The 11107-nt window shown below is 58.3% G+C and overlaps 1 protein-coding gene across 1 annotated transcript; it reads right to left on the bottom strand.

Annotated features, from left to right (window-relative positions):
• On the bottom strand, positions 1–2768 carry HOXC9 (homeobox C9). Its single transcript, XM_042990838.1, has 2 exons — positions 2075–2768; positions 1–342 (listed from the first exon to the last, which is right to left on the bottom strand). The coding sequence occupies exons 1-2, from the start codon at positions 2610–2612 to the stop codon at positions 98–100; spliced, it is 783 nt and encodes a 260-aa protein (XP_042846772.1). The 5' UTR covers positions 2613–2768; the 3' UTR covers positions 1–97.
• Positions 2769–11107: the final 8339 nt, after the last annotated feature.

Raw genomic sequence — 11107 nt, 5'->3', positions numbered from 1 at the left:
TTTTCTTTTCGTGCTCTCTCCCGCCTGGGTTGGGGTATTTTTGTGGGGTTTTTTGTTTTTCCCTTGGCTGTGCCGAGGCAGCAGGCTGGGGCAGGGTTTAGGATTGCTCCTTGTCGGTTTTCTCTTTATTCATCTTTTTCATCTTCATCCTCCGGTTCTGAAACCAGATTTTGACCTGCCGCTCGGTGAGGTTGAGAACCCGGGCCACCTCGTACCGACGGTCCCTGGTTAAATACATATTGAAGAGAAACTCCTTCTCCAGTTCCAGCGTCTGGTACTTGGTGTAGGGGCAGCGCTTCTTCCTTGTGGAGCGGGCGTGGATCCAGTTGGCCACGGGGTTGCCTGGAGGGCCAAACACAGGCAGGGGTCAGCGGAGCCCCTTTCTAGCCCAGGACCCCTGCCACCCTACCCCTAGGCTTAGCCAGGCTCCCCAAACGCAATGATTGAACCTGAATTTGGACACGTTTGGTTTTTGGAATTTTCTCCCTGACTCCTTTTGCGTTCTGCCCTCTCCCCATCTTCCCCCTCTTCGGTTTCTAGCACCTAAAACTATAGGAAATCAAAGCTATCAAAGCCCCTACAGTCTGGTCCTCAGCTTCAAGAGTAGTAATTCGAGAATATGCTCATAAAAAGTCCAAATTCCCAACTGTTTCATAGGCCCATAAACGCTTCTCTCTCTTGTTTTTTATTTTTATAGCGAGGTCTCTCTCCTCCCCACTTCCCTCCTCCTCTGCCCCCTCCCACCCTCCCAGCCCACGACCAAGTCCTGAAATTTCAGCAGTTCTGTTTCCTGACCCTGAGAGTCCCTAAGCCCCTCACCACCCTCTTCAGCGCCCGTCTCTGCTCTCGGAGTTCAACCCTGCTGAGGCGAATTCTCAGAGTGATGCTGGAATGGGGAGAGCCTTTCTCCTCTCCCCAGAGAGCTGCTGGCCTTGGGACAGGCTCCCCTATATCTTAGCTTCCCTGTTTGGCTTCCAGTGCCCCCCTCCTGCCAGCCCCAGGACAGGCTCTGCAGGAGCCAAGCCTCCAATTTCAGGTTTATGGGAGTAGCTGAGGGCAAGGAGGGAAGCCTTCAGAGGGGTATAATTAGGCCCTGGCCCCTTATGGGGCTGGAGGAAAGGATTTCCTGCAGCCCCCTCCTGGGACTCCCCCAGACACTTCCTCACACCCAGGGGCTGCACCCCCTCCCCTGCTGTTTCCCCTTCTTTCCCCTTTTTCTGGCCCAGCAGCTCCCACCTGCGCACCCCCCCCCCCGCCCCCACACACCTACCCCTGCCCTTCTCTGCAATACTCAGAAGGCTCCAGTCTCCTTGATGGGGAGTGTGTGTGTGTGTGAGTGTGTGTGTTATAATTCTCTAATCTGGGGAGATGCTCCCCCCCCATTCCTCATCCCTGAGCCCGGTTTTCAACCCTCTTTCCTGCAGACCCTCAGAAGAGGGCTCTCAAGTTTAAGGAGACTGGGACCCCACTTCTCTTCCCCAACTCTGTAAGTCCTGATTTCTCCAAGTTCCCAGGCTGTGAAATCCCCCAGACCCCTCACCTAGTGCTCCTGGGTATATAAGAAGTCCATGCACCTTCTCTTTAAGGAATTCCTCCTGGGGTGAGACTCCCCATGCTGGCTGGGAGGTAGGGGTGATTTTTCTCCCTGGGGTATTTCCTCTCTGTCCCCAGTGTCCTCCTCATCTCCCCCCACTCCAGTCCCACCTCAAACCATGAAATGAACCTCAACCCTACCCTATCCCCTGGCCCTGTCTGCATTTCTTCGAAAGTAGCAACTGAGCCAAAAAGCCTGGGCTGGGGGTGTGTGTGTGTGGGGGGGGGGTCTCTCATCAAAGCCAGCTCCAGGGAGAGGAGCCCCCCTCAGCCCTCTCCCAACCTGGCTCCCTGGGCTCCCTTCTCAGACCTTCCTGCCCCTGAAAGCTCCCCAAGGTAATTCGCTTTTATTGAGTCCTCGCCCCCTCGCCCCTCTCCCGCGCTCCCTGCGCCGCTACGAGGGGCTGTAATCCGGCTCCCCCCCGCCCGGCCTCCCCTCCCCTCCCGCGCTGGTTGTAAAGGAAAATTGCTCCCAACTTACTGGGGTCCAGGTCGGCCTTCTCCTCTTTGTGCTTGCTGCCGGCGAGTGCGTCCGCCTCGGGCGAGGGCAGTGTCTGCGGGGCGCGGTCGCGCAGCTCCCCGGGCGAGCCGTACATGTAGTCCGGGTAGCTGCGGCCGTCGCCCGGGCCGCAGTCGGCGCGGCGTCCGGGGTAGGCGTCCGGCTTGAGGGCGTAGTGACGGCCCCCGGCCGGGAAGCTGGGGAAGGAGACGGCGCCGGACAGCGGCTCGAGCCAAGTCCGCATGTAGCGCGTGTCGGCGCCGAGGTGGGGCTGGGGGCCGTACGGGTGGTATACCACGGACGACTGCGAGGGCACGGGCGCCCACGACGTGCTGAACACTGCCGGCTTGGGCGCGAAGCTACAGGACGGAAAATCGCTACAGTCCGGCACCAAACCGCTGGGTCTGGCGGCGGCGGGGTGAGCCCCCGTGGCCGGAAACCTGGACGCTAGGAGGTCTTCATTGTCGTGAGAGATGAGCGAGTCCACGTAATAGTTACTGATGGGCCCCGTCGCCGACATCGTAACAGGGTTTTACATACATAAGATTATTGTATGAACTGTATATGTACTTTTTATCTGCTCACAGAACAATCAAGGCAGGTAATTATTTTTCCAGCCTTTTCCCCGCAGCTCATTGGTTCCCCGGCCCCCACGTGATCGTATTTACCCAAAAATACGGCGCGGATCAATGCGCAGGGGCTTTTTTTTTCCTTGCTTTTTTTTTTTTTTTTTTCCCTTCCCTTCTCCCACCCCCTTCTCTCTGCTGATCCCCGCGACCTGCGTTTTCCTGGGGGTCCGGAACTCTGGACCCAAAGCGTCGGCCACCCCCTCAGGACTACTCGTATCTCATCAGAGCACTCCCTTGCCCATGTCCACCCATAAGCAGATGGCCTCCCGCACCCCCCTCCCCACCCTGGAGGATTTCTTAATGGGGTGAAAATGCCAGTCCCCGAAGCCAGGGCTCCCGGACCCCCAGGGCCGAGCTGGGCGCGGGAGCCCCGCAGGGGCGGAGAGGCCGGCTGAGGTAGGTGGAGGAACTATTTCTTGACGTAATCCGTCTCTGTCGCCCCGACGCTCCCGCAGTCTCTGCGCGAGCCGAGATCAGCGATTGTCAGTTCGGAACGTGGCTTTTAAAAATGCGTTTTTAAATAGTGTGTATGTATGTATTTCTTTCAGGAGCAGCAGCAGCGAGGGAGGGAGGGTGGGAGGGGACTGGGGAGGCTGGGGTGGAGGGAGGGAAGGAGGGAAAGGGGAGCGTCCTTCTGCCACTGGCCAACTCAGCCCCCCAAATCTGGGGTAGGGCAGCTTGGGGAAGGTGGTCCGCCTGTGGGAGGGGTAGGACCTCGGGACCTCATACACCTTTATCCTCAGAAGTCCTCTCTTTGCTTTGGCACAGATATGCAAGCTCCTTTATTTTAAATTTATTGTCTCTATCTATTTATCTTTCTTTGCCAGCTTGAAGAAGTGGAGGAGAGATCAGCACAAGTTAAGTGGGGCGTCCCCATCCCGTCTTCCTGCTCACCCTCCTTTGCCCCCAACTCCATCTCTGCGACACCCTGCCCCCCAAAAGAAGTCACTCCAGGGCTCTGTCTGCAGAGAGCCAGGGTGAGTGCGGGCAAGGCGAGAGAGAGAGCGACCTCGGTCGTGGGCAAGTAGCTTGTTTTTACGTCCTTCAATAAAATTTTTATGAGGATCATTTGATTGTTCATAAATGTGTCTTTCATTAAATAAAATTGTAGGCTGTTTTTGGAACGGGAAAAAAGCAACGGAGGGATGGGAGAGAGCAGTTTCTTTGGGGTCGGACGCAGGGATTCCGGAGGGGGCAGTGTGATTGTAGGGAAGATCAGACAACTTGGATTCCTCCCCCCAATAAGTTGGTTGCTACCTTCCTCCTTGAATTTGGGGTCTGTTGCCCAGCCCTCTGCTTTCCATCAGACTGCCCCATGGTGGTTTAGTAAAGGTGGGCTTTAAGCTGGCAGGGAATTCTCAGTGTGGGTGCAAGAGAGGGGGCAGGGAGGTTGGCTGGGGGTAGGGAGAAGGGCAGGTGATGTCCCCAGGGACACAATGCACCCTAGGTATGGCAGAGGGAGTTTGAAGGAGGGGTGCAATTTCAGGGTCAGAAAAGAAGGGTCCCAGTTTGTGCTATGGGAGATAGGCAGGAGCTGAGGCTCAGACGCAGGTTCTGAGGCAGCAGAAGGACAAGGATTCCCAGACATGAGACGCCTGCCCTTCTTTCCCACTCCTGTCCCCAGGAGGGGACCAAACGCCAGGGGTGGGGGTGGAGGATGGTTTTCTCCTGCATCTCTGTCGACCTGTCTCCTCTAGGGTGGAGCAGGGCTAGGGAGAGGTGTCCCAGAGAGTGTAGCATGCATGTTGGGGGGGGGGGAGAGGAAAGTTGAGGGGGGAAGGGGAGATCTACAGCCTGCAGCACTGACCCCAGCTTTACAGGCCCCCTCCCCAGTCCCTGCTCCTCCCCCTCTCCGGTTCTTTCCTTTTCGGTCTAGCGGGGCTGAGATTTCGACTCACGGGGGGTGTGTGAGAAGTGCCTGGCTGGGGATAGACAACCCGGGGCCTCAGCCTCTTCGCCCTCAGCTCTGATTGTCTTCCCCTCCCCCGGACTGGACTGGTGTGGGAAATCCAAATTACAGCAAGAAACAGAATATCTCTTTGGCCTTGATGGAGTCAGGTTAGCTGTCAATCAAAATTTCTCCCTCACTAGTTCAAGGAAAAGACAGGAGGTTCCCTCCCGTCCCCCTGCCTAGGCTTTCTCCAAATCCCCAGCACCGTCAGCACCTCCCCCAGCCCTGGCGGCTGGGGACCCTGCCTGGCTCTTGGGCGGCTGCTGGCAGCAATGAGCAGAGACGCGTAGCCTTCAGCGGGCCCGGGGGCCAGACAGAGACCTAGAGGACATCAGGGGACAGAGCCTGAGAGAGACTGAGCCTGAGACATAACAACTGAAACGCGGCGCCAGGCCCATGGAGAGGAAGGAAGGAGGGAAAGAGAAGAAAACGGAGGGCTGGGATAAAAAGAAAAGGAGAGGGGAGAATTAAAGGAAAGAGGGGGGACAAGATGAAAAGAGATGGGAGAGCAGGGAGAGGAAGGCATGCGGGGAGTGTGAGGGAGGAAGGGCGGCGATAGGCAGGCAGGACGGGGCAGGGCGCGAGCTGGGAGCAGCCGTGGCATTGTGCAGTCCGCTTGCTTGCCGGGCCTTTGCCGCGGGACCCGGCTCAGGGCGCGGCGGCCACTTCTGTCCGGACACAAAGGAGAAAGAGGCCTCCTCTCTGGCCCCTCCCGGGCGACCTGCTGGGGTGGGTACACTAGGCCTCCGGGGGATGTGGAACCCCGTCTCAGCCCAGGCAGCCACCCAGGCGGCTGGGGGCTGAGCCACGCTCTAGCCAAGGAGCTAAGAAGACATGATGAAGGAGGTCTCAAGCCCTGCTCCTCCTTTTTCGTCTTCGCCAGGCGACAGGGCCCATCTGCCCCAACCTCAGGTCTCCTAGAAGAAAGGCGCCCCGAAAGACCGTCTTCCATGGGCCTCTACTATTTGGGAGAGCCCTTCAGACAGAGTGGCTGTAAGCAGATGCCCCTTTCTCTCCTACCCCCTTTGGCCACTGCCTTCTTTTCAACTCTTGAGCTGCCTGCCCACCCGGCTTGCCCACCCAGCAGAGGCGACAGCATCGGGGCAGCCGGGATCCCAAGGCCCAGGCTCCCTGCTGCCGTCAAATTCCCCGTGAAACTGAGGGGAGATTGTCGCCTTCGTTTGAGAGCGTGAACTCAGACCCTCCCCACTCAGGCACAGACACAGCTGTGGATCAGGAAGCAGGCCTCGCCCACAGCCCCCTCCCCACCAATGCCCCGCTTTGCCTAGGCCTTGCAGAGAGCAGCAGCCATGAGGAGGGGGCTGAAAGAGCCTGGGAGTCCCTGAGTTCACCAGGCCGAGGCCCCTCGGGCTCCACAGCTGCATGTGGGCTGTACCCCCTAGTCTCTGCGTTTGGAGGTGGGATAGCAGGCAGGTCAGGGTCCTGAAGCAGAACTTCAGGCTCCCCCCACACCCCCCCCAAAGCCAGGCCTATAGATGTGGGGGCACAAAGGATGTGGGGGCACCAGTAAGGAATCGCTCCTCTTTCCAGGTTCACCTACTCCTTCTGAATCTCCTGCCAGATTCCCAGACTCCCTCTTACCCCCACCACTCCCTTCAATTTTCCTCAGCACCGATGGGGCAAACCCGAGGGACTGGAGGACACTGGGAGTCCCTGTTGGGGAGGGGGGGAAACCCCAGCTTTAGCTGGCACTTCTGCATCCGCTCTGGTGCTTAGAGCTTGCCTCCGACCCCAAAAGATTACACTAGGCACAGGAGAGCCCCCTAAGGGGGAGGGGCACCTTTACTCCATCACCTCAGACCTGCACAGCTGCGACCACAACCAAGCTAGCACCACCGTGGGAAGGACAGACAGACAGACAGACGGACAGGTTAGCGTCATCCCCTCCCCTTGCTCTGCGCCTCCCTCTCAGTGATTTAAATTCCCTCCGGTTCAATCCACACCGTCAAGTTCGGATTAAATTTAAAACAGGCTTTTCTCCTGGTCCGCAGCCGCCGCAGGCAGGGAGCCCGCTCCCCGGCTCGTCAGCACCCGCCCGCGCGGAGGAGGCCGTGCTCCATTTGCTTTCATTTTCCTTCTCCCCCTGAAATGGGCTCGTTTCACCTCTCCGCTGCCCTCTCCCCCTCCCCGCCCCCTCCCCGGTTCCCCTCTTCTTTCCCCCCTTCTCGTTCCTGGTCCCTCTTTGTTGGGAAAAACACACCCACACACAACTCCTCCTGGCTAAGGCCTGCGCTGGAAGCAGAAACTGAATTCTCCTGGCCCGCCGCGAGGAGACCTCGTCCTGCCCCCATCCCAGGTGGGTATCTGGGATCCCTACATGCCAGGAGTCAGGCCCCTAAGCCCAGCAGGAGCGAAACCCCTAGGGCCTGTGAACGTGGCCCTCTCAACGCCACGGCCTGCATTCCCGCCGGCCCCCCGCCCGCCCTGCCGCCCCGCAGCAAACGGGGCTGTTTCCGGCTCCCCCAACCCGGTCTGGTTTCCCAGCCTGGGGAGTGGCTGAAGGAGGAGCAGCCCCAGAACCAGGGGTGCTCTCTGCCCGAAGCCCCCATGGCTCTGGGCGCCTTGTTACCTGATCTTTGTGTGATGTGTGTGTCGCAAGGAAATTTGCAGTGACTTTGGAGCCCAGACTGAGGAAGCGGAGGTGGCGAAAGGAGAGACAATACGGGCCCGAAGTACAATTAAGGGGCCAGAGCCGCTAGTCTCTCCCCCGCCCTCCCTGCCAGACTAGGAGCTGTCTGGCCTCAAACCTCAGGGCAACCCGCGAACCTGGAGCCGGAAACTCAGCCCGTGCCGGAGGGAACCAGAGGATCCGGCATCCAGAACGCTGGAGGAGAGCTCCCTTCCAACTTGGGGGCGCAGCAACCAGCCCCGCTGTGTTGCGGCGAATCCAATGAATGAAAGTGCACATTCCGACGAAAATTCCCTGTTTTTTCAGCTTTTGGAAGGAGAGCCTAGGGTCTGGGACATCTCAGACAGACAGACAGACAGACAGGCAAACCGCGTCTCCGGAGGCAGACAGACTCACAACATGAGTGTGAGCCTAAAATCAAATGCAGGTTCAACATTCCCGAGGCCTCTCTGCCAGGCCGGGCAGGCGCCGATCTCCCTACCTTCTCTCCCCTCCAGGGCGTTGGGCAGAGACCCGGAAGACTCGGTCCCTCTGGCTTGGTCCAATCCCGCCTCGGGAAGCGCCTTCGTTACCTGCTCCTCGGCTCCCCACGGCCACAGATGCAGGGCAGCCGCCTCCCGCCGGGGGAGGGAAGCCCCGGCCACCGCAGCCGCCGCCGCTGCCCGCCCTCCTTCCCTCCCTCCCTCTTTCTCGCCCTCCCTCCCTCTCTCCCTCCCTCGCGCGCTGCCGCTCGCGGGGCCCTCCCGCGGGCAACCTGTTCTGGACCAAATCCAGGTATCTCCGAAAGAGAGAGAGAGAGAGAGAGAGAGAGACAGAAGGACCTCTTACGTGGAAAAGAAAAAAAGAAAGACCCTTAACCGCGTTTATTTTCCAAGCTCTGACCACTGGCCGGCCTCTGTTCAGACGCCCTGGACGCGGCCCTGTAGCAGCAGAGGTGTGCGGGGCCTGCTGCCTCGCCCACGCTGACCGCCGCGCCCCTCGCACAGCGCGCTCCACACTCTGGGCCGCCGCCCCCCGGCAGCCCAAACACCAAACAGACCTCAAGGTCCTTCCTACAGACTCAACATCCGGTCGCCCGCCTCGAGGCTGGCCTCCGCCCGCCCCGGAGCCCGCTCTGCTCCGTCTGCGGCCAAAGTCCACACACAATCCACCTTGCCCGTGCTCTCGCGCCGGGCCCGGACGCCCCTCCTGGCCGAGGCGCCCGCCGGGCCACACTCGGCCCACGGTCCTGCCCGGGACTGCAAACCTCGTCCCCTGCACGGGACCCACACAAAGCCCAGTGCCCTGACGCTCCCACCCGCAGCCCCCAGTCCCCAGCCGCTGCTGCCCTTCACCTGTTCCCGAGAAAGGCTGCGTCTCCGAGCCGGGGCAAAGCCGTGGGCCTGGGCGGAGGGTGCCGGGGGAACCGGGGAGCCGAGGTCCCAGGGAGGTTACAGAAGATCCGCCGGGCTAAGCCGGAGCCCCCGCAGCCCGCGAGATTATCTCAGAGACCAAAGCTCTCCTTGGCGAGCTCTTGCCTTTTCCTCCGTCTCCCGCAAGTCTTAAACACTCACACGCCGAGAGTTCAGCTCTATAAATCCTGCTCCTCTTTCCCATATCATAATTAAAAAAAACCAGTAGGGGAGGTTTTAACTTTTATTGCGATTTCTGGAGTTGGGCTGCGGAGCATATATTAAGTTTACGCTTATGCGCTCTCGGCGGGGAGGGTCCTTTAAGAAATAAAAATCCATCTTAATATCCGCAGACGAGAGAGATAATTTTTTCCCTCCTCTTCACGCTGTTTCTTCTGAAGACTCCCTTCCAGCGAAGCGAATAAATAATCACCATCGCCTTAGCCATAATCTACAGTCCCAGGGCCCCGGGGTGGACTCTGGCCACCAGCCTGGCCCTCACCTTGGCGGGATGAGAACTCACCCCATTTCCCAGGATTTGGGGAGGGGGACACCCCAGACTCCTGGCTCTGTGGCCACCCCCCATCAAGCCCACCAGCTCTGAAACGGAAATGGGGGCAGAGAGAGACTCAAAGAGCAAAAGTCGTTCATTGGTGAATTTCGGCCCATGAGGGACGCTCTCCCCAAGCCAGGCACTCCTGAGCACCCCGCCCCTGCCTGGGACTCCCTTCACTCCAACTGGCCCTGTGATTCTGACAGCTTGAAAACTCAGAGACTGCTAAGGGCTCCCAAACCAGGGGAGCCCCTGCCTGCCTCGCACCAGCTGGCCTTCCTCTCTGAAAACCTCCCTATTTCCCCGGGAGCCATAGAGAGATTGAGCGTTTTCCTTCAAGGGAAGAGATTCTTTTCCCCCACAAAGGGCTGGGGGACAGACGGAAAGACAGACTAACAAATTCAGCTAGGGAGAAGAAAGGCTCTATCCCATTTTCTCCTCTAGCCTCCCTGGGGTCAAAGGAAATCTCTTTGTATAAGAAAGACAGAAAAATACGTGAAGTATTCACGTAAAAAATAGACGTGGGATTTGAGAGAGCCTGGAGGAGCCAGAGATACAGAAACAGAGACTCACACTCATACAGGGTTAGAAATATCCCCCCAGCAGACCACTGTGAGAATATAGAACTCCAGGTATATATTTTGTTACAGGGACACAATTGTGTTCCCCTCTCCAAGTTGAGAATGTGTTAATAACCATACTATTTCCAAAGTAAGAGAACCAACAGCCTGTCCTCCTCCTTTTGGCTTTCTCTTTCCCAGTCTCTCTGAGAGCAGGGGTGTATCTCCCCATTCTTCCTGACACCCCCCCCTCATTTTTTCTCTGCAGGCAGAGAAGCCTTTTTGGGGAGCCTTCTCTCTAGCCACCAGGGCCAGGATTGAGGAACCAGGTGGAGAAAGGAGGGGAAGAAGCTTTGCAAAGTTTCACATTGCTCAGATTCTCCTTTACTCCATTAACCTCCCCTCCTCCCCCTGGCATCAGCCAACAACCTTCCCAACAATATGGTAATGGTGGGCGCTGGCAGCCTCCGTTCACCCAGACATTTCCACACAGCGCAAAGACAAGCAGCTGCCTGACAGCCACAGACACAACAGACCCAGGCCTGTGGGCCACAGACAGCGAGACAGAGACTACAGCCAGGTTCCTGTCCTGATGTTTCCCAGTAGGGCGTGTGGGGGGGGGGGTTTCTACTTGGACTTGATGGCTTCCCTCTAACCTACTAATACCCTAAATATGCCCTTTCTCATTGGGGATGGAACTATAGAAGGGGAAGGGGAGGTGGCTGAGCTGGCGCTCAGAGTTCCCCAACTCTTGGGACACCCCCCACCCCAGTCACCCCACTTTTCTAAGGGGAAGCTCCAGCCCCAGCCAACTGGAGGCAGATTTTTGTCTTTGGAGGTGGCAGGTGAGAGAAACTGGCCCTTCCAGAGACTCCCTTCTCTTTCTGTGCTTCTCCTCTCTTCTACTGATCCTGCCCCACCCAGCTACCCAACTGAGCTGGCCCACCAGGCCACCTCTTACTCAAATTCCTGAATTTCCTTGGAATTGGCTAGACTTTCTTTGTCTGTCTCCATCAGCTGGGCCCAGGAAACAATAGCTGCAGGAAAAAACTCCTCTCCCTCACTCACAGGGATTGGGACAGGCTGAGGAGTGGACAGTATAAAACAGGGCTCTCCAGACTTGTCCTGCGGCCCCACTCACAGCTTGCCCTCATCAGTCTGTGCCCATTTGCCCTATCTGGGAGGGGGCTGTGGGGCAGTCCCACTGGGGAGGGAAGGAGCCGGGTAGGTGGGTTGGGGCCCTCGACGAAAACCGACTGATGTAACTCAGGCAGTTTCTTG

This window comes from Panthera tigris, chromosome B4, assembly GCF_018350195.1.
Source record: "Panthera tigris isolate Pti1 chromosome B4, P.tigris_Pti1_mat1.1, whole genome shotgun sequence".
In the NCBI taxonomy this organism is placed as follows: domain Eukaryota; kingdom Metazoa; phylum Chordata; class Mammalia; order Carnivora; family Felidae; genus Panthera; species Panthera tigris.
The sequence above is the reverse complement of the archived record's forward strand: the minus strand, read 5'-3'. Positions and strand labels throughout refer to the sequence as shown.

Bases quoted from the DNA above. Each gene is read 5' to 3' on its own strand.
- HOXC9 (XM_042990838.1), bottom strand. From the start codon at position 2,612: ATGTCGGCGACGGGGCCCATCAGTAACTATTACGTGGACTCGCTCATC. The intron at 343-2,074 runs GTAAGTTGGGAG...TTGGCCCTCCAG, and splicing joins GAAGGCCGACCTGGACCCCA to GCAACCCCGTGGCCAACTGG.